This window comes from Anticarsia gemmatalis, chromosome 13 (assembly GCF_050436995.1).
Source record: "Anticarsia gemmatalis isolate Benzon Research Colony breed Stoneville strain chromosome 13, ilAntGemm2 primary, whole genome shotgun sequence".
Lineage (NCBI taxonomy): Eukaryota > Metazoa > Arthropoda > Insecta > Lepidoptera > Erebidae > Anticarsia > Anticarsia gemmatalis.
Window position 1 is genome coordinate 8,044,314 of NC_134757.1, and position 27,864 is coordinate 8,072,177.

At 33.9% G+C, this 27,864-nt stretch overlaps 6 protein-coding genes across 10 annotated transcripts in view; 5 read left to right on the forward strand and 1 right to left on the reverse strand.

Moving 5' to 3' along the window:
- Positions 1 to 4,236: 4,236 nt before the first annotated feature.
- On the forward strand, positions 4,237 to 5,692 carry LOC142977744 (uncharacterized). Its single transcript, XM_076121826.1, has 4 exons — positions 4,237 to 4,403; positions 4,614 to 4,686; positions 4,765 to 4,845; positions 5,636 to 5,692. The coding sequence occupies exons 1-4, from the start codon at positions 4,237 to 4,239 to the stop codon at positions 5,690 to 5,692; spliced, it is 378 nt and encodes a 125-aa protein (XP_075977941.1).
- Positions 5,693 to 9,724: 4,032 nt separating this feature from the next.
- LOC142977745 (uncharacterized) lies at positions 9,725 to 10,679 on the forward strand. The gene is made up of 4 exons (XM_076121827.1): positions 9,725 to 9,832; positions 10,089 to 10,154; positions 10,241 to 10,330; positions 10,626 to 10,679. Exons 1-4 carry the CDS (start codon positions 9,725 to 9,727, stop codon positions 10,677 to 10,679), a joined length of 318 nt encoding a protein of 105 aa, XP_075977942.1.
- Positions 10,680 to 12,219: 1,540 nt separating this feature from the next.
- Positions 12,220 to 14,436, forward strand: LOC142977746 (uncharacterized). Its single transcript, XM_076121828.1, has 4 exons — positions 12,220 to 13,188; positions 13,266 to 13,334; positions 14,047 to 14,136; positions 14,380 to 14,436. Exons 1-4 carry the CDS (start codon positions 12,220 to 12,222, stop codon positions 14,434 to 14,436), a joined length of 1,185 nt encoding a protein of 394 aa, XP_075977943.1.
- Positions 14,437 to 14,968: 532 nt separating this feature from the next.
- LOC142977976 (uncharacterized) lies at positions 14,969 to 16,896 on the forward strand. Its single transcript, XM_076122131.1, has 4 exons — positions 14,969 to 15,958; positions 16,031 to 16,099; positions 16,436 to 16,525; positions 16,840 to 16,896. Exons 1-4 carry the CDS (start codon positions 14,969 to 14,971, stop codon positions 16,894 to 16,896), a joined length of 1,206 nt encoding a protein of 401 aa, XP_075978246.1.
- A 1,203-nt stretch (positions 16,897 to 18,099) lies between these two features.
- On the forward strand, positions 18,100 to 23,034 carry LOC142977518 (protein Loquacious-like). Of its 5 annotated transcripts, XM_076121436.1 has the most exons (9): positions 18,100 to 18,217; positions 18,312 to 18,357; positions 18,924 to 19,118; positions 19,244 to 19,397; positions 19,456 to 19,585; positions 19,795 to 19,940; positions 20,119 to 20,279; positions 20,835 to 20,969; positions 21,174 to 23,034. In XM_076121436.1, exons 2-9 carry the CDS (start codon positions 18,355 to 18,357, stop codon positions 21,420 to 21,422), a joined length of 1,173 nt encoding a protein of 390 aa, XP_075977551.1. In that variant the 5' UTR covers positions 18,100 to 18,217; positions 18,312 to 18,354; the 3' UTR covers positions 21,423 to 23,034. The 5 variants fall into 5 exon arrangements, with proteins under 5 accessions (XP_075977551.1, XP_075977550.1, XP_075977548.1 ...); XM_076121435.1 differs by lacking the exons at positions 18,100 to 18,217; positions 18,312 to 18,357 and adding an exon at positions 18,499 to 18,748 and having other exon boundaries at positions 19,810 to 19,940; XM_076121433.1 differs by lacking the exons at positions 18,100 to 18,217; positions 18,312 to 18,357 and adding an exon at positions 18,500 to 18,748.
- An 848-nt stretch (positions 23,035 to 23,882) lies between these two features.
- The window catches only part of LOC142977749 (uncharacterized), a 35,720-nt gene continuing 31,738 nt past the window's right edge, over positions 23,883 to 27,864 (reverse strand). The window contains exons 20-23 of the mRNA XM_076121830.1: positions 27,756 to 27,862; positions 25,013 to 27,434; positions 24,228 to 24,930; positions 23,883 to 23,906 (exon numbers count right to left, since the gene is read on the reverse strand). Of these exons, the coding sequence (XP_075977945.1) occupies positions 23,883 to 23,906; positions 24,228 to 24,930; positions 25,013 to 27,434; positions 27,756 to 27,862 (3,256 nt within the window). The remainder of the gene's footprint in view (positions 23,907 to 24,227; positions 24,931 to 25,012; positions 27,435 to 27,755; positions 27,863 to 27,864) is intronic.

The following is a 27,864-nucleotide window of genomic DNA, read 5'->3' on the forward strand; positions in this document are numbered from 1 at the left end:
CTATAATTTTATTATTATTCGTATAGTTAGTCAAATACATAGATTTTATTCAAGGGCAAACTTCTTTCGCTTACACGTATGTATGAGCAATAGTGAAAGTGTTAAGTGTTTAAGTTTCCTATCGATGACTGTAATTTACGATTCAGAACATCGATGTTCGACATCATTCACCTTGAGTAATAACCTCGTAGTTTTTTGGAATAACTTATTTTACGGTTCAATGCTACAAGCACTCATTAAGAATCATTTTCTTAACAAGTGCTTGTAGCATTGAACCGTATAGCTTACAAATGTTGACTGTCGATACTAAATGCCGTTAAGTATTATTATTGGCTAATAAAAACGTTGCATTATAATGGCAATGGCGAAAAAACCAACACGCAGGTATAGGTACATAGACAGCTTTTAAGTCCACATTGAAATTAAAATACATCTAGGTACCTCATATAGGTTTAAGTCATCGAACCTAAATCGTCGTATCTCTTTCCTACTCACCAAATTCAAAACAGATTAGAAAGAGACAGAAAATATTGATTTTATCTTTCAACTCACCGCCGGGCATGCATTACAAATCTGAAGCGCAATTTCTGCAATGACCGGAGCGCTATGCTCAAACGTGTCCACTGTATCGCGCGCCACGATAACCACTACCTTTGAACCCTGGAATTACGTCATACAAAGTTCATAATAACTACGCAATGGATGTTACATTATACTAAAAGCTATTTTCCGACACCGGTATTAGTTTGTGAAAATGAAAGATTAATATCTATTGGGTAGCAAAACTTAATGGAGTTTGATTATGTATGTTGATTAGTGGCGGTATGTAATATGAACAAAATACAGGGCATCATATATGTCCAGCTAGAAGCTCCATTAGGTAATTGGCACCTCCATAAAATTGATAATTATGTGTGCATGTAGTATCTTTATTTCCGATCTCTAGTTTTCCCGGACCCCATAAAAGCAACTTTAAATGTACTTTATATCTCACAGTATTAAACTTATTATACGTAACTCTATTTATTGTTAGCTAAGGTTACGCTAAACTATGCAGTTATATGCAAAACAGTTGTACGATATTAGGGATCAAAAATTTGGTATTTATCAAATTAAAATTGTATACTCAATTATTATTAATTCTTTAAATAAATATTTATTTTTTATCGCAAAACGCAATCCAACGTAAGCTAAGGAAAAATTGATAATGAGAAACTAAACCAATGAATAATATAAGTAATATTTACGAACAAGCAAAGCGTCGCACAGTCTGTGCTTGCCGGAGTACGCAGCGATTCTGCACTTGGTGTCAACATGGCTCAGCTCCATGCCGTAGCCGCAGGTGTAGCACTGGTCGTACAACGCTAACTCGTCTATTAGAGGACATTGCTTCAAAAGTAGCGCTAGGGGCTGACCTGAAGAAAATCTTAGTATGTTAAACACTAGTATGCAATGGCGGATCCAGGATTTATTACTTTGACAAGAGCCGAGCATAGTATTGTATAAAAAAATTAACCTATGTTTGAATTCTTAACCCTCGGTCTTTGAAGGTTTTAAAATAAATTTATTGACCCAATGCACAGTGTTTGTGACCCCGCAACCCTGTCGATGTTTACGGCCGATAATTATTTTTGATGGAAATTATCCGTTTACCCGACGTTTAATAAGACAGCACTGTCAATCAAAGGTTTTACCATGAAGTATATTATAATTATTATCTATACAAAAAAGACAACATATCTATTTGTGTCGTTTTTCCAATAAAAATCAGATCCGCTCTTTCCAACACAGAACTAACTTCTTCGTTAACTGAGCTTGAGTATATAAAATTACACACTAAGCCTACAGCTTTTTTAACTGTAGTGGAAAACGTTGTCACAACATACCATATTCAACATAACAATAAAAAATAATAATAAATAAATATTATTGGACAACTCACACACGGTCATTTGATTCCAAACTAAGCAGAGCCTGTACTATGGTAACCAAATAACTGATAAACATACTTATATACTTCTAAATATAAACTTATATAGATAATTTGACAACCAGGCTCAGAACAAATACTCGTGCTCATCACACAAAGATTTATCCCAATAAAACAATATTATAGTTAAAACCTAAAACCTCTTACTGAACCAATAAACGAGGTACTTACCAGTACAGCCAGCAGCCCCGCAGATAGTGACCTTCATCCCCGGAGGACAGGAGCTGTACTGTCTCCTGACATGTTTGTCATAACAACAGTTGCTGTTGATGGTCTTACACGCCACCCCTCGTAGGAGCCGCCCCGAAGAGCGACACGCACACGTTATCGGTTTCCAAATGAGCATATTTTTTTTTCACTTTTTATATAAATATTTCTTACACTTCTACATGACTTGAAATTTTGGTTCTCATGTCTATGTTTTTTTCACTTGTCAGCATCGTTGTCTATGCCCGGATGTTAATAAAAAAGTATCTGCTAGAATTATTGTTATTCTTCTCTATGTTTAAAAAATCAAGATTGAAATCAAAGTTGGATCATTTGCCGACTACTCTTAAAGTTCAATTCAGGACAAAATAAAATACAAGTTAAGTTAAAAGAAATCTATGTAGATGTCAATAAAGTTTGGCGTAGAAAAGAAAAGCGGCTTAATCTAAGTGTTAGTTAAATGAAATAAAAACATTAATTTCATATAAGATAATACTTAAAGCAGTGATAGCTGAGTGGTATAAGTTGCTACCAAGCACGTGGTTGCAGGTTCGAACCCGAGGCAACACCAATGACTTTTCGAAGTTATGTGAGTACTAGAAATAATAATTATTCATTGTTCTAACGGTGGAGTGGTTCCAAGGAAAACTTCGTGATGCAACCTTGCATAACTGAGTATGCAAACTCCCCAACCCGCAATTGGCCAGCGTGGTGGATTCAATGCCTATCCCCTCCCTCATTATGGAAGGAGACCATTGCCCAGCAGTAGAACAATGATGGGTTAAATTTATATAAGATAATACTTATATACATATTATATACTTATATAATAACAGTAGTTAAAAGTCAGTAATAACAATAACTGTAACTTAACTGTGAAATAAAAATAAATCATTTAACAGACATCTAGGCACGGACTGAAACCACAGGATCCATAATAATAAGTTATGATGTATTTACGATCAACACTTACACAGGCTGTTGTTTTCCTTGAGTTTAATTACAGAAAACTTTAAAATAAGCTCATTACAAAGTTTATAGCTAATGTCAATGGGGTAACAGATATAAGTATTATATTAGTGCATTTAATTACAGCTTTCAGAGATAAGTTGCAGCTGCCAGTTAATACAATCTATTCAAACGTACGATGTATGAACCTACTTTATGGTACCGATATGTTAGTGCCTATTCGTGCCTACATCCATGCCACGAGTCTCAATTCGAAACACTAAGATAACTAAATAATGATCACCAACCCCCGGTTTCTGAGGTACATTTAGCGGTAGTTTATCTATCGAATAGCCTTTAAACTCATATAAAAAAACAGTTTGAATAGATAATCTACCGCTAAATGTACACAGAAACCGGGGGTAAGTATAATAAGGCAACACCAACTAAATAAACAGTACGTAAACTAAATAAATATAAAGATTCTATCGGTTGATTTCGCATATTATTACCGCCGTGTATCCTGGCAGCTACCAACTTTCATTATTCGGTGCATATTCTAATCGTCTTTAAAGATGTTCTTTTGTGTCGAAAAATACAAAGTGTTTAACACAAATCGCAATAGAAACCTAAATATTTACAAAGTATTCAAACCTTTATACATTTTACTGATATTATTTGGTTTCTTTCCGTACAGCGTACTTAACTATAAACGTGGTTTAATGATTATTCCGAAATTAACATATGTGAGCACGTTATGTGCCTTAATTATCATTTCACTTATATTTTCATTCTTAATCATGCATATAAGATATTTATGTTTAGACGGAAATGGAGAAAGAGCCATCGAAGTTTTATCATTTGTAAACTATCCTGTGGAATTAATCGGTAGTTTTCTGTTCTGTATCACCGCTTACATTAGCGCTATTCGTAATCGTTGTACATTCGTAAACATAATAAATAACATACAAAATGTGATTAAACAACTTAACACGCCTATTGAAAACCATTTGAAAAGACTTCGTTTCAAAGTTCGTGTAACACTGGCGTTGTTACTTTTCTCTATATTAGTACAACAGTTTTTCAATATAATGGCACCCTCTTCGATTTGGAAGAAATTATTTGTGGCGATGACCCGCACGTTGCCATTTACGTTGCAATTTACAATGCTGTCATTTTATTATTTACTCATGTCTATGGTGGTAACATTGCTAAGGAACATAAAGATTAAAATAGATAGAATAACAAAAGACAATATGTATACCGAAACGAAAATATTATCTCTTCAATATATAAAGTCGATGTATTTGAAAGCGATTGAAATAAAGAGTGATATCAATGAAGCTTTTCAACCATGCATTTTGGTTACTACGGTGCTAAGTTTCCACGCTATTGTAAGCGAATCTCACAGTATCTATCACATGTTGGTAATCAATAAAAATTCCTCGTTGTATTTTGCGTCTATCAGCTCATTATGGGTTTTGAATCAGCTCATCAAAATATATATTTTGGCAAAAACGGGTAATTTGCTGAAACAAGAGGTAATCATTTATTATTATTAATTAAATTGTATTCTTTACAGTGAGCAAAAAGGCTGCATTAATGTATTTGTGTTTCAGATAAAGAATATAGGACAAGCGTTGCACATCATCCCTAACGAGAGCCATGATGTCCGACTGTTATTGGGTGTAAATATTTTGGTATATTGTTTAGATTATACATTGCTTTAAAAACTTTAAAACGCGTCGTTGCAACTCTTAACAGATGATCATTAGTATTATTTGAATTGTTGAGTCAGGTGTAATTTAAAATTGTATTCATTCATCCAGGCGAAAAGAAACTCTATGTAAAAATGATTCAATATTTAATCCAGATTCTAAACTAACCGTGTGTTCAATTTTTCAAACAAACATCCAAATTTCCACGCATACTGTAATTACACATTCATTATATTAAGAGTATGATAGAAGACAAGAATTTATTCTAAAATACCATGGCAAGATTTGTGAGAGACTTTTAAAATAAAGAAACTTACTACGGTTTCAGATCCAACATTTTTCATCGACAATGGCGCATCAAAACAATGTTATTACTGCATACGGACTATTTGAACTTGACGCTACTTTACTTTCAAAGGTAGAATTTCAACCGTAATTTTACATCATCACATTTCTTAATGCCATGCAAAGTTCTCAAACTGCACTTGGCCAGTGTGGAGGACCGTAGCCCAGAAGTGGGACAATTATTGGTTAAAAAAAATACGATACATCATAAATACACATCATGAGAAAACCTTGCAGTTTTGAGAGTTCCGTAAATAGTTCTTGAAGGAGTGCAAATTCCTGCTCATGCTCTTGGCCAGCGTTGAACTAAAACCTCCTTTCTCACTTTGGAAACAGGAGAATTTGATAATTATAAATGATTCTGCTATCATTTTTCTTTTACGCAAAAATTGTATACAAAATGAAAATGTTAATTTTTCCTTTTCAGATCATTTCATGTTCTGCAATGTACACCGTCATTCTAATGCAGTTTGATAACAATTAAGATTACATTTTACTTACAAATGAAATACTAAATATAGGTTCCATTTATATAATTCAATGTCTCTGTATAGTAGGTTTTCACTTAAATAGATTGTTCCCATAATCTTTAGTTTTATCGTTTTGATCAAAGTACCCGGTCGTTGTAATTATTTATCAATACACAATGGCATACGATGAGACTATCGGTTCACTGTCAGTAGTTTATATTTAATCAGTTGCTCTTTGATCAACTTTCCCAATAGTATACCTTTCGAATAAATAAATCTACAGGAAGAATTTTAAAATTATCTCCTCTTCGACTATTTCGCAATGTTTTCGAGCGTAAAAAAATACTTCTATACAGATCCAAACGAAAATCTTCGGATTCGCAACATTTTCAAGCCATTGTACTGCGTACTCTCATTATTCGCTCTTTTTCCATACAATATTAAGTTTAACAAGACACGCGGTTTAACAATCGTTCACAGATCGTTATATTTAACCGCATTTCGTGCTTTTCTCTACATGTTGTATTTGTTTGTTTTCTTAATATTACATATTAAATTCGACTTCGATAGTCTCGGTAAGAATGCCATGACAAGGGATATAACAACACAAACGAACTACGCGACGGAACTAATCCTATTATTTATGTTTTGTGTTGTTGCTCACATCTATGCGTTTATTAATCGCTATACATTTGTGAAAATTATAAATAACCTAGAAGATATGATCGGACCATCAAATACATACGTTAAACAAAATCTGATTAATCTTCGGTTCCATGTAAATGTGTACATTATGGGGTTTCTAGTCTTCGTATTCTTACTACAACTGTGTCTCAACTTCACTCGCGAAGATCCTTTTTGGAAGAAAATTTTAGTTTTGGCAAATTGTACGATGCCTCAAATGTCTCAATTTGTCGAGCTTTGTTTCTTTTACTTGTTGATATTGATGTTGTTGGTAGTATTGATGAATATAAGAGTTAAGATTTATGAAGTAATGAGAGAAAAAACAGACGCCCAAGCGAAGATATCGTCACTGCAATATATAGAGACGTTGTACGTCAGAGCTATTGAAATGAAATGCCATATAAATGAGGCATTTCAAGCACCAATTTTGTTGAGCATTATACAAAGTTTCCACTCTATAGTCAGCGATACTCATATTATATATCATGGGTTAGTTTATGAAGACTACTTTACATTACATATTGTGATCAATTGCTCTGTATGGATATTATATCACTTTATCAGAATCTGTTTGTTGGCGCGTTCAGGAAGTTTGTTGAAACAAGAGGTGCTTTTCAAATTTGATTAAATATATGAGTTAAATTTACTACAGATGTCTCTTTTATATGTACATTGCTAATACTTATAATTTCTTTTCAGATTATTAAAATAGGACAGGCATTGCACGAGGTTTCTGAAAATCACGATATGGCTTTATTGTTGGAGGTAAATTATAAAACATTTTGAAGAGTGCTTAGGAACTCTATAGAACTCAATCAGTATCAATAGTTATCCCCAATAGCAGTTTACTGATGTAAGTGTATTTGATCATAACAGATTTTTTAAACGTATGTTTATTAATTTCCAGATACAACATTTCTCTTCGATGATGTCGCACCAAAATAGTAACTTGAGTGTCTATGGGTTCATTGATCTTGATGCTTCTTTATTGTCTAAGGTTTGTGTAGTTCAAAATCATATATTCCCAACATTTTATGGATTACCGCCCCTTTTACAAGAAGAAATAATCTAGTACCCCCTTCACATAACAGATACAAGAACCTACGTTTTTAATGAAAAGCAAAATAAGTGAGCTCCTAAATCTATACTTATATTATAAAGCTGAAGAGTTTGTTTGTTTGTTTGTTTGAACGCGCTAATCTCAGGAACTACTGGTCCGATTTGAAGAATTCTTTCACTGTTAGATAGCCCATTTATCGAGGAAGGCTATAAGCTATATATCATCACGCTACGACCAGTAGGAGCAGAGTACCAGTAAAAAATCTTACTAAAACGGGGAAAAATTTGACCCATTCTCTCTTATGTGACGCAAGCGAAGTTGCGCGGGTCAGCTAGTTTATAATAATAGCAAGTGCACTCCGTACTGCTGAATATTTTTACTTTTATGATAAAAAAATAGACTGTATCTATTTCATAACTCGCAACTTATTTTTCTATACCTATTAACATTTTATATACAGATGTTATATATTTTTCAGGGAATGGCGTCGTCGGCTATGTACATAATTATACTAATGCAGTTTGAAGGAAAATAACAGTAATCAATGAAATATCTAAAAAACAATAGTGCATTTGTTTTATATTTAAAATAATTTCACGTATACATAGTTGTTTCGACAATTCGAATGGGAAAGCACTTTTATTTGTTTTCATGTCTTTTGTCAATTATTGTGTGTCTTTAATAAATATCTTAAATTAATCAACCACTTTGTTTTTATATTTATTCCATTTAGGTACCTAATACTTCTGCTAATGGGTTTATTCATGAATGATCAATCATTCATGAACCAGACTGATAATAATTATTATACAATACAAAAGTCAATTTTCCCAATTAAATTATTTGTCGAAGATTTTCTTTGATTGCTGTAAATCGTTCTCTCTGATTGCTCTAATCAATAATAGGTATTACAAAGAATAAGCAAACTGCTTTTCAAATGAAAATTTCCATCGCTTCTATGACTTTAACTTGGACACCAAATTCTGGTCAACAGCTGTATTATTACTATGGTATTGGTGAGTCGTCGACACGACAGAAGCAGGGTTCTATGGCTAGTTTACACAGTTCATTCCGTATTCTGCCATAGACTGCGTCTGACACAAGTGACAAAAGGTAGACAAGACAAAGTAGCATGTCTAACAGCAGTTATCTACTACATCATCTTCCGGGCTCTGGGCAATTGCTAAAAAATTCCTTGACTAAAATCTCAAATATTCTTTTTCGACTCTTACCCTTGACGCGAGAAAATCACTACCTATGCGGCACATTCCACCTCTATAGTAATGAGAGTTAACTAAAATGTTAATTTAAAATCTCGTTTTTGATTGAGGCGGGTACTATACTCTCAGAATCATAAAAATAGCACTATTCATAATTATACTGTAAAATAATACGTAGTTATTTTTCCATTTATGTGATTGACATGCCATTTTCTTCACTTAACGATTAATAGGCTTTGTATATTACTTAAAGTAAATAAAAGCAAGTAATTATAAATAATGATTTCAGATTAAATCAGTTCACTTTGATTTTTATTTACCGTTACTTCTTCATTCCATCTTGTGTATTCATAAATCAGTAAAACACATTTCAACGAGCTTGGTCTAATAATTCTGTCATGATGGGTGTTAAGACTCGCTGTAAACCAATAAAACTCAATAAAAATTTCCAAATTCGTACAATTTTTAAACCTCTATACATATTGCTATCATTACTCAGTCTTTTTCCGTACAATGTTAAGTTTAATAAGAAGCGTGGTTTAACAATCATTCGCAAATCTTTATATTTTAATGTAATATGTGCTTTTTCCTACATGCTGGTCTTGTTCGTGTTTTTAGTATTGCACATTAAGTACGATTTTGATGGTCTCGGTAAGAATGCCATGACAAGGGATATAACAACACAAACGAACTACGCCACGGAACTAATCCTATTATTTATGTTTTGTGTTGTTGCTCACATCTATGCGTTTATTAATCGCTATACATTTGTGAAAATTATTAATAACATAGAAGATATGATCGAATCCTCAAATACATTCGTTAAACAAAATCTGATTCATCTTCGGTTCTTTGTAAATGTGTACATCATGGGGTTTCTATTCTTTGTGTTCTTGCTACAACTGTGTCTCAACTTCACTCGCGAAGATCCATTTTGGAAGAAAATTTTAGTTTTGGCAAATTGTACGATGCCTCAAATGTCTCAATTTATAGTACTTTCTTTCTATTACTTGCTGATACTGATGTTGTTGGTAGTATTGATGAATATAAGAGTGAAGATTTATGAAGTAATGAAAGAAAAAATGCAAGCTCAAGCTAAGGTATCATCACTGCAGTATATAGAGACGCTGTACGTGAGAGCTATTGAAATAAAGTGTGACATAAACAACGCTTTTAATGGACCAATTTTAGTGAGCATCTTACAATGTTTCCACTCCATAGTTAGCGACACTCATATTATATATCACGGTTTAGTTTATGAAGAACATTTCACATTACATATTGTAATCAATTGCTCTTTTTGGATAATGTATCACTTCATTAGAATTTGTATTTTGGCTCGTTCGGGAAATTTCTTGAATCAAGAGGTAACATAACCACAATTAATTACATATTTAGATATTAAGTAAATCTCGGAATTATATACTTAATGTTTCTTTTTCTCAGATAATGAAAATAGCACAGGCATTGCATGCAATATCTGAAAATCAGGACATTGGTTTGTTATTAGAGGTAAATTTAAAGTAATCATTATCACAGTCATATAAAAATTTCGGTAGAATTACATTATAAACTAGTTTAAATGAATTTATTTCCAGATACAACACTTTTCATCTCTGATGGCTCATCAAAACAGTAAACTGACTGCTTACGGCTTCATGGACCTGGACGCTTCTTTGTTAACCAAAGTTTGTGTAGAATTGTTACTATGAGTAGACGAAGCTTGTATGAAACTCTGTATAATATGTGCTTGATTTGTGCCAATATTTCATTTAAACTACACTATTTTTATATATTATCTTTCTGGCTTATTGAAGTTACGATGATTTTGTTTTCCGTTTTTACGCTCAAAATAGCACTCGCAAGTATGTTCTAAAGAAATTGCTATATTATCGATAATAATTTTATTACATCAGAAAATGTTATATTATAATAAAAGTTTTCAGATATGTGTTCTCTGTAAATAAAACTCTTTGTTTTCAGGTAATTGCTTCTGCGGCTATGTACGTAGTGATTCTCATGCAGCTTGAAGAATAAGCTTATTAGTTTGTGTAGAAAATAAATAATTAAAAACAGTGACACATTCATATGGCTTTTATTTCCTAACATCGAAAAAATACAATAAACAAGGGACCATATTCTAGCTTGGAAAGTATCAATTTAACTTAAGTAGATTAGATGTATCGCTATAAAAAATATTTTTACATGATCATCAGTGAAAGTGAAGATAAAACGGCATGATAAAAATTACATTGTTGATTTGAATACTTTAAAACTACACTTGACGAAAAAGGGTAGCATAGTAACGTAAGCTATCATTTGTTGAATTGCGTCACCTCTATGTATAGTCAGTGGAGGTAAAACGATGCAATAGACTGTATATTTTTGTATATATGTTACTGTAAAAGCCCGGACTGTGGTAAATCCTAAGATTTTCCGGTAGAACCTAAGATTTACCAACTCTCAATGGTAAAAGTCCGAACAATTCTTTTATTTCGAACTTTTACCCCTATTCACTTGGTAAATCTTAGGATATACCTCAAGGGCAGGTAAATGTAGCTAATATAAAATAATTAAATAATTATAAATAAGGAGTTTTCGGCAAATAACCACCCAGAAGGAGGAGCCCCGCGAAGCGGGGCTCCGGCGACATCTTCAATCTCTCGTTATAACTATGTTACGGCATATAATTATATCCCTAGCAATATCATCATATTACGACTCAAACACATTATAATATGACTTTATCAACTTTTACCGTGTCATTAAGTAAATCCTAAGATTTGCCAATAAAATGGTGGTAAAAGTTCGAAATAACAGAACGTTCGGAATTTTACCATTGAGAGTTGGTAAATCTTAGGTTTTACCGGAAAATCTTAGGATTTGCCACAGTCCGGGCTTTTACGGTAACATATACATTTATTAAAATGTACTTTTAATATATTAGAAGTGCGTGTTATCCCCCAAAAGAAATCAATTCAGATAAATATATTTGTCAATTTAAGACTTTTACTAAGGCACTTCTATTTTTTTTTCATGCTTTATTCAAGCCTTTATCATTTTCTATCATATTCGTCTTGCCTACAAGTGGTAGTTAGGTAGTAACTCTTACTCTCTACATTGATTATGATAACCAACTTTTCAACATCTCTAATTCATTTGTTTTGAAGCATTTCGCCGATCGTCGATTCCTACCGACCTTAAAATAATTCAAAATTGAGCCTAATTGATTTCATACCTAGGCATCTCTTATTAAATATTTATTATACCTAGGTCCAATACTATTATTAGGTAATAACTAATTTATGATATGTTCGTAGTCAATAATTTATTAATTTATTGTATTGATTGACATGCTATTTTCATCATTCGTCAATTAATATGCTATGTAATTTTCCTTCGCATACAGTAATGTAAATAAAAGCAAGTCATCACCAGTAATGTTCACAGATATAATCAGTTCACTTTGTGTTACGTTAATTTACTAATAATACGGCTCTTCTGTCTACATTACTCCTTGTGCATTCGTAAATCATATTCCAGCTTTTATACAAGCTACGTATTTTTTTTCTGCATAATGTTTTCGGGAGTCCAAAGTCACTTTTATGCGAGACCCGATAAAAATCTTAGTGTCCGCAAAATTTTTAAACCTTTATACATCTTACTTACTATTTTCGGCCTGTTTCCATACAGCATCAAGTTTAATAACAAAAGTGGTGTTACGATCATCCCAAAATCAATGATTATCAACTCCTTGTGTGCCTTTTCTTACGTACTGTTTATGACTTCGTGCTTCGCCGTACATGTTGTGTACGATTATGAGACTATTGGCAAGAATCTTATGGCGACGCAATTAATGACGCAGTTTAACTATGAACTCGAAAATTTCTCTTTCATTGTGTTTTGTATTGCCGCATATATCTCCGCATTCACCAACCGCTTTAAATTAGTCAAAATTTTAAACGACATAGAGAATATGTTTGAACAATCAAATGCACACGTTGAGCCTAACCTGAAGTTTCTTCGTTTCAAAGTTAATGTGCTCATGATGGGTTTCCTAACCTTTATATTTTTACTGCAATTATGTATGAACTTTACACGTACTGCTCCTCTTTCCAAGATGATTTTTGTCTTGGTAACCTGCACTCTGCCACAAATGATACAATTCACAGTTTTACTTTTTTATTACTTTCTCATTTTACTGCTGGTGGTGTTATTAATGACAATTAGAGTGAAAATTAGTAAAATTACAAAAACGAAAACGTTTGCGGAGGCTAAGCTATTGTCTTTGCAATATTTAGAGTCACTGTACATTAGAGTGTTTGAAGTGAAAAGCGACATCAACACGGTATTTCAAGCACAAATACTGGTGACTATCATACAAAGTTTTCACACCATAGTGAGCGATTCTCATTTTATTTATTATGGCGTAGTAATAGAGAAGAATATTCCGTTACATCCTATACTGAATTGCACGGTCTGGATATCATATCATATTGCGAAAGTGTTCATTTTGGCTCGATCGGGAACCATATTAAAGGAAGAGGTAACTAATTATCAACTTGTAAGGTATTTTGAACGTAAAATCATATTAACGTAATCAACATTGCTGTTCCTTTTCAGATACTGAAAGTTGGTCAAACATTGCATAATATGCCAACGGAAAATCATGATATCCGCTTTCTACTGGAGGTAAATATTTATTGACATTTAATATAAACGTAAGGATTTCCTTTTGAATTATTAACAGAAGATGAACGAGTTTGGCTTCACCGTTCCTTATTGTAAACTTTACGTAAGCATCAAGACAAGAAACAACAGAATAATTATTTGCGGCAAAACTTACATAACAACTTTGTAGGTAATTAATTGGATTTCGTCATGATATTTTGGTAGGCAAACAATAACTGGCTGACGTTACATATTTCTTTTATTAGAATAAGTTATTTAAGGTTATTTTAGTACCTAACGTTGAGTATGTAAGGATTTTTTAAATCGATTTTCTTCTTCAACCACGTGTGAGCTATACCTGAAAAAATACATACGTACAAAGAATCATGGCTTTTTCCGTTAGTGCCCTGCCTCACTATGAATCCAAGCAGATAATATTGAAATATATGTCACCCATCTCACTTGGCGACGGTGTGGTAACGTGACATTTTAATACTAACTGCTTGGATACGTAGCCAGCGACGCCACCATGGCGTCCGAGTGAGGCAGGGCTCTTAGAGGTAGGCAGAGACCAGGGAATGACACTTGAATTGCCAAAGTTTAATTGTTTCAATCACATCCACACATCATGTCAAACAGGAACGCCTGAGTAACTCGTTTGCAAGACATCATTGATATGATTTGTGTATGTTATATGTATAAAAACTAAAATAAATTATTATTTTGTTTCCAGATACAACATTTTTCAATGTTGATGTCACACCAAAACAATGATATTAGTGCATATGGATTCTTCGTACTGGATACTAATTTAATGTCACAGGTGTGTATAATTTCAACAAATACATTGTATATTCTTACTCAATTATATGAGAAATGACTAGGAACACCATGCCACGTAGTAAACGAAGAAAATAACATTAAGCCGGCGAGCCATATTTCTGATTGGTCTGAAAGATTCGCGAAGCAATTGCTCTACAACTCTATATACTTAGTGTCATTATTATTATACGTAGTGTCTAGCAGTTTACTAAAATACCTATATGACACAAACTTTCATTTTCAGATTATTTCATCTTCGGCTATGTACATAATAATTCTGGTGCAGTTTGACAAACAATAAGAAATAATACTACTTAATTGGATGTTGAGTGTTTAGTTAATAAGGACATGTCAGCAAGGAACCTTTTAACCCAAATGATTTTAAATCATGACAGTTTGTACATACATTCAATAAATAAAATATTTTTGCCTAGTGAACGTTATAACTTTTTTTTTCAACTCCTATGTATCTGTTCAATTTACCGTAATTTACCTACTACTTAAAAATATATTTTGTTTATTTCTATATATCCCTTAACTGCCCAAAATACCTCAATAGTTATTAAAATATTTTACTAAAATGTGTTTTCAAGATTTTAGATTACATAATAAGTGAAAAGGATTCAACTATTGATAGGCATTTAATAGCCTGTTGTACAGTCAGACATGAACACTTTCTGAATAAATAATGTTAAAGATGCTATCGCTTCATTTTAGCTAGTAGTAATAGTATGAGTATATTGCCATTACATGTTGGCGACATTGCCGCTAGTGCATTCGTTTGTTCAGTTTTAATTTCTTCCAAACACGGACTTTTGGCTTTGATTTTTATAATGTTTTCGAGTGTTAAACATTACTTCTATACAGAGCCTAATGAAAATCTCAGTATTCGTAAAGTATTCAAGCCTCTGTACATTATCCTATCGCTATTCGGTTTGTTCCCGTACAGTATAAAATTTAACAGTAAACGTGGTTTGACAATCATAACTAAATCGATTTATATTAACTCTTTATGTGCAGTTTCCTATGTGCTGTTTATGTCCTCATTCCTAGCCATACACGTACAACATGTCTACGAGTCTATCGACGAAGGCTCTATGACCAGAGAAGTGATGACACAAATGAACTATGTTGTAGAATTAGTTGTTAGTTTTCTGTTTTGTGTTACTGCTTATGTCTGCGCTTTCAACAACCGCTGTACGTTTGTGAAGATTATAAATAGCATAGGAAATATGATTGAACCCCCAAATAACATTACGGAACAAAATCTGTCAGTTCTCCGATTCAAAGTTAATGTGATCATGATGGGTTTTCTAATTGTGTTGTTATTATTGCAAGTGTGTGTCAATTTCACCCGCGATGATCCGTTTTGGAAGATGATTTTGGTATTTGTGACTTTTATGCTGCCTCTGACAATACAGTTTACTTTTTTATGTTTTTATTATCTGCTGATTCTTATGTTGGTGGTATTGTTGATGGACATTAGGGAGAAAATAGAGAGCATAACAAAAGAGAAGATTAATATTTTGGATTGTTGTATGAAGGCGGATGCGAAGATATTATCGTTGCAGTACATGGAGACACTGTATGTGAAAGCTTTTGAAATGAAAAGTACTATTAACAAAGCATTCCAAGCATCCATTCTTGTGACCACTATCCAGAGTTTTCACGCTATCGTAAGCGAGTCTCACATTATATATCATGGTTTGGTGATCGAGAAAGACTTCACGTTACATCCTTTAATCAATTGCTCTATTTGGATTGTTTATCAGATCGTCAAAATTTTTATTTTGGCTAGATCGGGATATTTATTAAAACAGGAGGTAATGGTACATTAAATAAGAATTTGTTACACCTATGTATTTCTTACTTAACATGACGGTTTTTTTTTGCAGATAATGAAAGTGGGGCAAACATTACACACAATTCCAACTGATAAACATGATATTCGATTGTTGCTAGAGGTGTGTATGACCTAAATTAATTATTTGTTATAATAAACGTAACTTCACAACAAGACGAGATTCAATAAGGTAGGTGCACCACTCGAGCCTTGTCTAGTTTTCACCCAATCTTTATAAAGATTAACCCTACGTATAGTTATATTAACTACGTATATTAGAAGTCCCCAATCCGCACTTGGCCAGCGTGGTGGACTCAAGGCCTAACCCCTCCCTCATTACGGGAGGAGACCCTTGCTCAGCAGTGGGACAGTAATGGGTTAAAAAAAAAATTAAAAAAAAACATTCAGTAGCCGTAACACCACATAATATTATTAATCTTTTATTGTTTGTAATCAGATTCAACATTTCTCGACGCTGATGTCGCATCAAAATAATAATCTTACAGCATACGGTTTATTTGACCTTGATGCTACATTACTATCTAAGGTACGTAATTCCTCTTTACATCCAAAATTTTCATGAATCCCTAGCGATAAAAGTAAGTTCTGTCTATCTTTTGGATGGAATGGATGAAATTTAGAATCTGATTTGGATTAAATTTTGTACAAAGATATTTTCATACCCAGGGAGGGTTTAGGATAGGCTTTGTTCCAAAAAATGTCGTAAAATACGATTCGCTAAATGAGTGCTGCAAAACAATAAACGGAAATAGGCTATTTCTGTAAATTAAACCCGAAGCTAATCTATTTTCTTTTCATAATTATGTAACAGGTAACAATCAATTGTCTTATCTTTTTCAGATTATTTCATCATCAGCTATGTATATGATAATATTGGTGCAGTTTGATAAAAAATAGGAATCATCGTCGACGGACTCTTTAACTAACTGCCTACATTCAAATGTAAACGACCGAAGAGGACAGAAAATACCTACCTGCTTATAAATAATTGAACCATTTTTCCAACCAACCGCATTGCTAATAACTAAGTATTTCATATACTAATTTATTTATATAAATATACCTCCATAAATGAATTTATTATTTATTTTTCTTCGCAAAAAAGTGGGCTCATTCTAATATATCCACCAACTTGGTGCCAGCCGCCAGGTGTTGGTCGTCGCAAACGCAGGAGACCTAAACAAAGACCGCAGAATGTATTTTATTATTACTTGTTTGACTTTGACGCCGATAGTGCGATTTGGAAGGAAAGGGAGGCCTTTGCTCAGCAGTGGACCATCTAAACAGGCATAGGAAAAAATCATATTATTATGTAGATAGCTACTCGACAAACCTAGTCATATAGGTACAAACTTTAACTTACTTTTTTGAGATAATAGTTTGGTCAGCAACAGAGAAACCTAGGAAACCTAGACAAATTAAACGACAAAGAAAAAAAGTCTGATGATTTTCCCAGGTCTACTGCTTATATGACGAGAACACAGTACCTAGTAATTATAAACAACATTATTAATTTGTTGGCCATTATACCTATTTGACATTTTTATATTTCCCAATAACCCGATGTCGGACACATCGAATAAAGATAAATATAATAATAGGTGTAACATATTCAAAATGTGTTTTATTAATTTGAATTTAATTTACTGCGATAAAAGTATAATAAATTTAAAGTTATTTAGATATTATTTACCTCTTTGGTACGTTTTAGCAATTTTCTAGTCTGACAACTAACTAACAACAGCTTTCTACCGATTTATGCACCTACCGAATTAAATCAACGTAAATAAATTGAAACGTATAGGTACCTAAAACAAAGAAAGATGATTTTTTAACAGCAGTAAAAATAGGTACGTCTATTTATTAATTACCCACTTTATGATACTTTATTTTTCTTCCTCTTCAATAATTTATTCCTTTTCTATGAACTAGAAGGCTATCAAATACTTTACCGAATTTAGTATCTAGTGGCGTACTTTCTACCAGACTAATTCAATAATATAAAAAGGTAATTTTAGCAATGATTCATGGGGAGCAAAGTCCCTAATATAAAGATAAGGCGATTATAAATCTACGGATTTTGTAGTATCAGTATGGCCACCTCTACCGATTTCACATTTTGAGGTTCGATTCGAGAATACTGTTCCGTCGGTCAAGACTTATCGGGATAGACTTTGAAGTTAATTATTTTCGAAGTGCTCTAACGAAGAATATAGTGGTTAGTAAATACATAATATGCAATTTCTAACTGTACAGTAATTCATCGTTTTCACGTGATAGCGTAATCTTATTAATATTTCCACTATTTACAGTGTTGTTTCGCAAGTTGCTGCAGACTATACGGAACCTCACAAAATGGTAAGTAGTTAATATCTTCACAATTGCAATAAATCGTTTAGACGTAACATCCACTGTTGTTTAGGAATGCATTTCCTGAAAATTACTTCGGATTGTAATTTGTTTTGTGATGCCGGATGCCGGCATGCGGTGTAGCCATTTTGAGCAACTTGTAATGGCTGGCGGGCGGCCGCCATGTCACTGAACTTATAATCGCTCAGTTTTATCACATGTTCGTGAGAGCGTTCTTTGCATTATCTGTTTAATTATAAGAGTGATTATTTGGTGAATTGTTATATTAAGGTTTCAATTCGCGTTTCAATAGATCGTTTGTAATCCATACCCGCAAAGTTCATATTGTAAGATCAATAGGGCACCATTTGTGAGATCAATGTTTGTTATCAGGGCTCGGGTACGTTAAATATTACTTTCTATTACTCAATTACGTTCAATAATCAAGGCCAGTTACGATACATTGCCAATTAAATTGTAAATTTTCGTAATTTGACCGGTTCATTATTGTAATTACCTACTTGGAAACCAATTAACTATTTTTCGTAAGTATGTACACCTATTTCTTTACGTAGATGGATGGAAACGTTGTGCATCCGCACCCAGGTGTGGTGCCGGGCGGTCTCCCGGGCGTGGTGCACGGGATGGCGGTGCATGGCGCCGGTCCCGACGGCGAGCACGCGCCGCACGGGCCGCGTCGCCGGTACCAGAACCGGCCTAAGCCCCCAAATAATTTGGAACGTCTACCACTTGACGAAGCAGCTAAGAGGGTACTACTATATAAACCTAATTTGCATACAATAGTAACAAAATTGAATAACAATATTTGTATCAAAATAAACAAATTTGTTTATTATTGCATATGGTGTAAATGGTAACAATATTTCTGTCTTAGGAGATGGAGGCTCTGCCTTTGAAGACTCCTGTTTCTGTGCTGCAAGAACTGCTGGCTCGCCGTGGAACTGTACCTAAGTATGAACTGGTGCAGATTGAGGGGATGATTCATGAGCCAACTTTCCGCTACAGAGTCACCGTTGCTGATCTTGTTGGTAAGTGTTTGGTAGGATGCAACCTTATGTATTCATGTTTACAACAATTTAATAACAGAAGTGTTTACAGCTATGGGAACTGGACGCTCTAAGAAGGAGGCCAAGCACTCTGCGGCCAAAGCTCTGCTGGATAAATTGACAGGTGCCGCTCCTGCTGATCAGAACACCAATGGAAATGTTCCTGAGACGTAAGTGTCTTTATTTTGAAATAATCAGATATCATACTAACATTTCAAATTTGTATTGGTGGATAAATAATAGTTTAAAATAATTATTATTATTAGTAGATTGTGACTCACAAAAAGTTTAGTATATGAGATAGTATATAGATGAATATGAGTAATTTTAGCATATATCAGAACAATAAATTGACAGTGTTTGTAATTAAGCTATCTAGTGATACGGATTTCAGTGGCACTGTGGTGTCTTCATTTGAAGATAAGTTGATGGGGAACCCTGTCGGCTGGCTGCAAGAGCTGTGCATGTCGCGCTTCTGGCCACCACCCTCTTACCATGCTGAGAATGATGATAATGTGAACAGGCGTAAGTGTGCTGAATAAACCTGTACTATCTCACATAAATCATTTTAAATTAGAGATTAGTAATATCATAGCTCACCAGTCACAAATAAATTTTGTAATTTATTGTATCTTTAAAAATTGCATTTAATTTGTTGTTGTTGCTGGTGCAATCAAAATAAATTAAATATTGTTTTGTTCAGGTCTGCCTCATGAGCGCCAGTTCACCATTGTGTGCACTCTGCTGAAGCGCCGTGAAGTCGGCACCGGCAAGTCTAAGAAGCTTGCTAAACGTCAGGCTGCTTATAAGATGTGGCAGGCTCTGCAGGATAACCCACCAGAAACTTTCCAGACTGATGAAGAGGTAATATATTTAATATTTTTTAACACAGTATTTTTTATTTGCCTTCAGTTAATTAATAAAGTTCAGACTTGCCCTTTAACCAATATGAGCAAGAATCACTGCACCTAGTTTTTGTTTTTTAGGAATAATATTAACGCATTAATTGCCAGCGAAAACAGTAAACGCGATTTGTTTCGTTTTTTTAGTTTTTCTGTAGTAAATCTTGTCTCAGTTCATATGTTTACACTATTTAGATATTTTTATATAAAGATGTATAGCTAACATACACGATAGATTTTTTTTTGTCATATTATAGTGCATACCTATAATCTTTATTACGACGTGCTATTTATTGTGTTTATACCTGTATAATGTTCAGAATTTATTAACAGATCCCTAGAATAGCAACTGCCACATATTGTCTGAGTGGTTCTTTTGTGTCATTCCCTGAAAGAGTTGCTCGCACTTGGCCAGGTGTTTTACTATCTTTCGGTCGGCTGCTGCAGACATGAATGGACAGAAGGGTCACTCGCGTTTAAAAAAATATCTCATACTATGTTACGTGTTATGTTCTAGGGCGGAGTCGCGGCCCGCTATGCCGACTTGAAAGATAGTAAAATCTCCACTCTGACTACAAGTCACAGCCACAAGGTATCGCAGTTTCACAAACATCTCAAACAGTCTGTCGGCCCTAACCTGGCCAAGTTGCAGGTACGATATATTTCATTTATTAAGCATGTATGTTATGTGGAGTGGTGAATAATGTTTAACATGGAATGGGAAGTTGTATTTTGGATGCATGATTATATAAGGGTTCATGGACACAGTTTTTTGTAGTTAGTGAATTTTATAAATTGTTTTCATGTGTTATTGTTAATTGTTCATACAAATAATCAAGGACTATTTTTATAACAGGTCACTCCGCTGAACAACAAGGACTTCAACTTTGTGCAATTTTTGCAAGAGATCGCTTCGGAGCAGTCATTTGAAGTGACATATGTGGATATTGAAGAGAAGTCGATGACTGGACGTAACCAATGTCTTGTGCAGCTTTCTACTTTGCCAGTGGCTGTTTGCTATGGGTCGGGACTGACTAGCAAGGATGCTCAGGCCTCAGCGGCCCAGAATGCTCTTGAGTACCTCAAGATCATGACCAAGAAGTGAATGTTTCCGAACCTTGCGACATCACGTGCAAGATGCCCCACATTATGCATATGATTTAAACAGTTCATTTACTGTCAACTATTTAGTGGTGCAGATATTTAAGCTTGTGATTGATGTCGCTAGGTTTTGAGCCTACACTTAACTTTATCACCACTTCCCATTTGAATATGGCAATATGCCTGTGTGCCTGCAGCACTTCGGGCTATGCTTTATAACTGGCATGTTTGCAGTATCTTACTTGTGATTATTTTCTATATTTCCCTATTGCACATTAGTCCACCTTATAAGTGCATTTATTCAAGTACCCTTTACCCCTTATTTTTAGTTTACACTTTATCTAACATCCACAAGTGATCTCTCACTTGTACTATTACTGCCAACGTGCGAGGGTAAATGGCATAGCCCGTAAATTTAAATGAAACAAAGTATGGAGTGGTTACATAACAAAATACAAGCTATACTTTGCATAGAATTAGTGTAATTTTCCCAGCGTGGAAATTACTTAATAAATAAAAAAATAATAAAAAATACAAAAAAATATATAAAATATAAAAAAATGTAAAAAAAAGTGTGGATATTTCCAGTTTAATATTCAGCATTATTTAGGCATGTTTTGCATTCATATTAATAAAATGTATACTTATCAGACAAAAAATGAAGTCTTAGCTTTTAATGTATATTATAATCATGGCATAGCCAGTCATATTTTTCCATTTTTGTTAGAACAGATGTCTACTTATTTTACAAGAATTTAGTTAAGTGTCGTGTGTTATGAAGTTATCTAACATGCTGAGCATTAAACGGAAAAAAATATTCTCAGCTAGTAATGTCTTGTTGACGAACTGCCCGACCTTTGCTTTGTAACAAGCTCCGACATTGCGGTAAACTTAAGAACTTTTTACAAAACGCAAGGGTTGGAATTTGTGGATGAATCATGTGAGGCAGGATTGCAGAGTGTTTTTATTTAAATTTGAACCAGTGATTCTAGGTTTTCTTTTGAATACAAGATGGATAACTTTGCAGGGAAGCTGAGAACTACGTGCTAGAGTGAATATATCACTGGAATTAGTGGTCGCGAAGTTAGGATCCCTTGCCTGTGAAAATGGGCATTATTTTAATGCAAAGTATAGAGGTTGTAACAATTTCTAACTGTACAGTGTCGTCGTCGGTGCTTGCTTTTCCATTACCGGGCAAAGACGAGGATCCTGCACGCACCAAGTTTCTTTTAAATTGAATGGTGTGAGTTCAACCTGCCTTTGTATAACATCGCACTGTTCAAGTTAGAAAAGACTACTCGAGTAAAGGATTGGAGTTCTGTTCAACCAAGACCAACTAAATAAATTGTAATGTCCAGTTGTTGAGGCATTAAGGTTCGTGTATTATTTTTATGTTTAGTGAGTCTTGGTTTTACTTGTTCTTGTGATTAATCTCAAGAGAATAAAATAGTAATTAAATGTAGAATACTGTCACGTTTTGGACATTATCACACTTCTCACATAATTAATAAGATTTTTTGAGCATGTAATAACTAACTAACTTAATTTTTTGCTATGAATTAATTATTTCAGCGCTAATTTGAATATACATACATAAATTCGATGTGGCTTATAAATTGTTGTATTTTTTCTGACTCCCTACCCTTTCCTTATCGTAATGCTAAACATGCCATACACTAAGATGGATGTAATACACGAAAAACGACATTGCAAATGTAACGTAGATACCTTCGTTTTACGAAGAGTTCTTTGTTCGCTGACTGTGCTGGAATATAGGACCATGACACAGTCTGCGAGCCAGTTACCGAGCGTCTTTTTTTACAAACAACACAAAGGGGACTAATGTAGCAGCCTCCAGCACCTACTGCTGTAGACTAATTCGTATCAGGCTCTGAGCATTCTTTACACATCTAGGACAAGGATATGGTCAGTCCGTCGAGCTTACTAAAATCTAAGGTAATATATATTATGGAATGCGCACCGGTTACCCTACGTACAATGCATTTTTTTAATTACACTTAATATACCTTTGCGAACATGCGGTATCGTGCATATTGAGGAATCTCGAAATTAAAAGTATTGTTAAAACAGTATAATCATTTATTAAATCTCCACCCGATGAATGAACTACTTACTAATGCTTAGTAGGTAGCGTAATATAAGTTATCAGAAAACCAATATCTACCTAGCAGGAATCATACATGGCATACTTATAGCTCACTGTTTATACCTAGGTACCCTGTCTCGTTTAGTCTGTCGATTCTCGGTTGTGCGCATGCCTTATTGTCGATCGGTGCAATGTGGGGTGCATAGGTACCTACCTACGTAGGATACAGTCTTGTCTAGACATTTGTACTATTACATATGTACCTATGTACTGGAAATAACTCGTCGGAGTAATTTAACTAGGTATAGACCTTTATGGACTGCTTAGGAAAGCTATACATTACTGACCATAGCCATCTCAAGTCTCTTGTACCACGTACCACTGCACCGTTCCGTGAAAATGTTAGCGTGGAATGGGAAGTTATTAGCGTAAGTTTAGCTCTATATAAGTGACAGCCGCAAAGTAGAAGAAAACTGAACTCCTATTTTAAATAGATACTGTTTTACTCATACAAATCTTACACAGTATTGAATGTTTTAATAACATTAAGTTTAATACTTATTTTCATTTTCTTAACTTATTTTTATGATTAAATTTAAATTGCCCCAATTTAGCATGCCTTCCCTTGAAGTCATTTCCCGTTACATTAAAGCTGCTAGGAGTATTTGTTCGTATAACAGTAAAGGATTTAGCTGGACTTGCCGTAGAGTATATATCTTCGCAGGCGTCGTCCTCTTCCAAAGTCCACGTTTCGATTTCTCTTGACGGTGTCAAGTTCTTTATGCATTGATCTTCAAATATGTTTTGATTGTAATTAAGATCATCGTCTTGCAGTATAGAACTGCAATCATATGGTTTGTCTTCGTACTGACTGATGTTATTATAAACATTACCATCCTTGTAAATGAAGTTAAGTGAGTTTGGAATTGGAGGGTCATTATCACAAAACTGTGGCGGAGGCGGAATAATCTCTTCGCATTCAGAATCAACAGTACATTGCAATAGAGTTCTAGGGTCAAACATTGACTGGTCTATTTTAAATTCTGCAGCAGGCTCGAAATCAATGTCTGGTATTTCTATCGGTTCTATGTTTTCTTCAACGAGAGATGAAACATCTAAGTCAACAGGATCAGTATTGTAACACGGCAAGCAATGGTCTGATGGTACATGTATCTCATTCATTGCTTCCTCATTTGTTGCTGTAATCGATGCTGGAAGATATTCTTCGCTATTCTTCTTGTTGCAGTCTATTATTGTATCTGGTAAAGTAGCTTTTAGTTTCTGAATGTCGCTTATTTTAAACGGTTTTTTAAACTTCTGCTCCGGAAACTGTTGGTACGTATGATCTCTATTTGTAGAACTGTGGTGTTGCGGTGTAAAGACTGGTGGTTTGGCAGGTTCTTTTCTGTAAAGACAGGATTGATATTTAGACAAATAAAAATATAGAAAACTGTACTTAACAACTCTTACCACTGGAAAAGACTTACCCTAATATTCTGCTGTATTTTTGCAATATATTTTGCACTTTGTTACATTCAGTTCTCTCTACTGTTTTACCTCTTTCTACTTCCTCTATTTCTATTTCGTTATTGGGTTGATTACAACTAACATTATTATGGTTCTGACTAGTTTTGCATTCAATAGTGGAATTGTTTGCAAGATTAGTATTAGGTTTGTATTTTGTATCGTTATTATCATCCGTGATTTCGAGAACTTTAAGGCTGTCTTCAAAGTTTTCTTTTGCATTTTCTTCATACGTCGCAGTTGCAATACTTTCATGTCCTGCTTGTGGTCTCTGATCGACCAAAACTTGACAGGAATTTTTGTTTTCATCTTCAACTAAGTCACTGCTAAATGTTTTTTCCGCATATTCCAGTGCATTCAACGGTCCCAAGTGTCTATAATAATTGTAGCTAGTGTTATCATTATTTGTCTCATTACAAGAAACTTCTTCAGCATCAAACGATTTACTATTTAAATTAAAATTTGGTATATCGCTTTGTCGAGGCTTAGTAGAAGACACTATCTCGGTGATATCCAAGTCCATTTTAATTTTCTTTATTACTCTAACCGAATACTCGGGCGTCTCTTTAGTGCAGACACCAAATTTTGTTGTCGAAAAAGAATAATTCTTGATGTATTCTGTAGTATTTCTGTTCTGTTCTTTAGAATTGTTTGAACAAAATTGAGAGGAATTGTCCATATCGATACATGGATCATTATTGCTCATTCCAGTTCTAGCTACATTTTGCGATACTAGGTTGGGATTAATGTGCGTTGCTAATACCAATTTATTTTCAGACAACTGATTAATATTCAAATGATCTGTTTTAAAATCTTCTTCCGCAGCAACCTTTTCTAATGTTTTAACGTTCATCTTATCGGTTTCAGTGGAATCTTTGCTAGAAAAAGGTACTAAACTGTAATTCTTATAATTTGTATCAGCGTTCTCTTTATTACCAGGGGTATGTCCTTCAAAGTCGCGCAAAGGAATTAGATCTAGATCGTCGCCTTGTGTACGAATATGCTGTTTTATTTCTAGCTCATTTGTATTTAAGGTATTATCTTTTGATGGACCTAAAACATTCTGGATATCTATAGTTTTCTTTCTGCTGGTACCGTCTCCACTATTTAGAGGGTTTTTTGAAATATTACATGAACTGCTTGGTCTTTCTATTGAGTCACACAAATTTGTAGCGAAAGTGGTTGATTTCTGTACAGAGTCATCGATATTTTCATGTATCTTATGTTGTATAACAGGGTTTTCTGAGACGGAAAGCCTATCAAGGTTAATATTGGGATTTACGTCATCTTGAGGCGTATCTTTACTTCTTTCAATAGTCAAATGATTATTAGTGTTAAATATTTTCGGTGAACTGTTTTCGGCGGTTTCATAACTTATGCAGTCAGAAGTACCAAGGTCTTTTGTTCTAAATCCCTTACTATTGTTTACCTTCGTGTTTTGACCGTCTAAGATTTCCTTAATTTCGTATCGAGGATATAACTTTTGTGTTGCAGGTAAATCTTCTTCGCCATCAGAATCCGTTACTACTTTCCCCTTTAGATCTTTATTTTTATTATCTAAAAGTAACTCTACGTTTGCGTCAGATGTTTTAGTATGTGTTTCTGCTCTTCGTAAGTATTTATTTATCTGGTTTTTAATAGTTTCGGAAAATCCATTATTTTCTTTAGTCGTAACCGGTTTGTCGTCTTCATCACTTACATCTAAATTCCTTTCTATTAATTCTATGAAATTATAATTTGATTTGACGTTTGCAGGCTTTCGTTTTCTTGGTTCATTATTTCTTTCGAGAATTGTTCGACTGGAAAAGTTTGGAGCTGGTTTTCTTTGAAACTTCGATAACAGACTTCTCGATTTATCTATTTGCTGACTCTTGAAGTTACTGTTTATTGAATTTTCTTTCTTTCTAGACATCTCGCTTTCGATTTCGGTCAAAATGCTATCAATTTTTTCATCGTCTATAAAATCATTGTCATCAAAATCTTCAGTCAAATTAATTATTTCTATATTAGATAGTTCTTCGTTGTTTTTATCTCTACTTACAGTTTCCTTTTCTGGTATGGTATCAGTTTTATAATTTGGAACGTTATGTGCATCGACAGATAAATTCACATTATCTTTTACATTCTTCGAAGCAGTTTCAAAGGTTTGTTTTAAGTATTTGAAATTTTCAATGATAGCGTTGTCTCGTTTCTTCTTTTCCTTTGACTGTGTTTTATCTAAATCAGCTGTGCTCTTTCTCTTTCTCGCCTTGAATGTATCTGTTATACAAGTTTGTTTTGTTACTGTTTCTTTAACTGGGACTTCGTTTTTATAATTTGTGTTAGGTGCTCCAAAGAATTGGTTTAGGTCATTGAAGATATATTCTGCTTGTACGTCAATACCAACTGTAAAAAAAAACCGAAATTATGTTAAGTAGTTATTCCTTTTCGTATTTAGTACCTATGTATTACAGTCAGCTACATAAGTCGCTTAACAACTTCATTCTTTCAAAACCTTGTTTTTTCAATAAAATAGTTAGATACTAAACAAAATCACATGGAATTAGTTGGAATTAAGTGATTCACTTTAATTTTAAGTGCTTTTCGACGGAATAATAATAGTATGTGTAGAGTGCTTTATAATAGAGGGTCTCAAAAGATTAAATAAAAATATTTTAAGCGATTTTTGGAGCTGGCTGTAATTAAGTTAAAAAAAGAAGAGCTTACCAAATGTTGAACTAACGCAGTGAGCAAATATCTTATGTTCATGGCTATGTCTTCGTCTTATTTCATGTGTAATAGTGCCATCGAAAACACTTATTAAATCCTTATCCCT

Coding starts and splice junctions, on each gene's coding strand:
- LOC142977518 (XM_076121433.1), top strand. CDS start 18,728: ATGTTTGTTATCAGGGCTCGG. Junction 18,749..18,923: donor TGTTTGTTATCAGGGCTCGG/GTACGTTAAATA, acceptor TTCTTTACGTAG/ATGGATGGAAACGTTGTGCA. Junction 19,941..20,118: donor TGATGATAATGTGAACAGGC/GTAAGTGTGCTG, acceptor TGTTTTGTTCAG/GTCTGCCTCATGAGCGCCAG.
- LOC142977745 (XM_076121827.1), top strand. CDS start 9,725: ATGCAAGCTCAAGCTAAGGTATCATCACTGCAGTATATAGAGACGCTG. Junction 10,155..10,240: donor ACATTGGTTTGTTATTAGAG/GTAAATTTAAAG, acceptor ATTTATTTCCAG/ATACAACACTTTTCATCTCT. Junction 10,331..10,625: donor ACGCTTCTTTGTTAACCAAA/GTTTGTGTAGAA, acceptor CTTTGTTTTCAG/GTAATTGCTTCTGCGGCTAT.
- LOC142977744 (XM_076121826.1), top strand. CDS start 4,237: ATGGCACCCTCTTCGATTTGGAAGAAATTATTTGTGGCGATGACCCGC. Junction 4,404..4,613: donor AGAATAACAAAAGACAATAT/GTATACCGAAAC, acceptor TGCGTCTATCAG/CTCATTATGGGTTTTGAATC. Junction 4,687..4,764: donor GTAATTTGCTGAAACAAGAG/GTAATCATTTAT, acceptor TTTGTGTTTCAG/ATAAAGAATATAGGACAAGC.
- LOC142977976 (XM_076122131.1), top strand. CDS start 14,969: ATGTTTTCGAGTGTTAAACATTACTTCTATACAGAGCCTAATGAAAAT. Junction 15,959..16,030: donor GATATTTATTAAAACAGGAG/GTAATGGTACAT, acceptor TTTTTTTTGCAG/ATAATGAAAGTGGGGCAAAC. Junction 16,526..16,839: donor ATGCTACATTACTATCTAAG/GTACGTAATTCC, acceptor TATCTTTTTCAG/ATTATTTCATCATCAGCTAT.
- LOC142977746 (XM_076121828.1), top strand. CDS start 12,220: ATGTTTTCGGGAGTCCAAAGTCACTTTTATGCGAGACCCGATAAAAAT. Junction 13,189..13,265: donor GAACCATATTAAAGGAAGAG/GTAACTAATTAT, acceptor GTTCCTTTTCAG/ATACTGAAAGTTGGTCAAAC. Junction 13,335..14,046: donor ATATCCGCTTTCTACTGGAG/GTAAATATTTAT, acceptor TTTTGTTTCCAG/ATACAACATTTTTCAATGTT.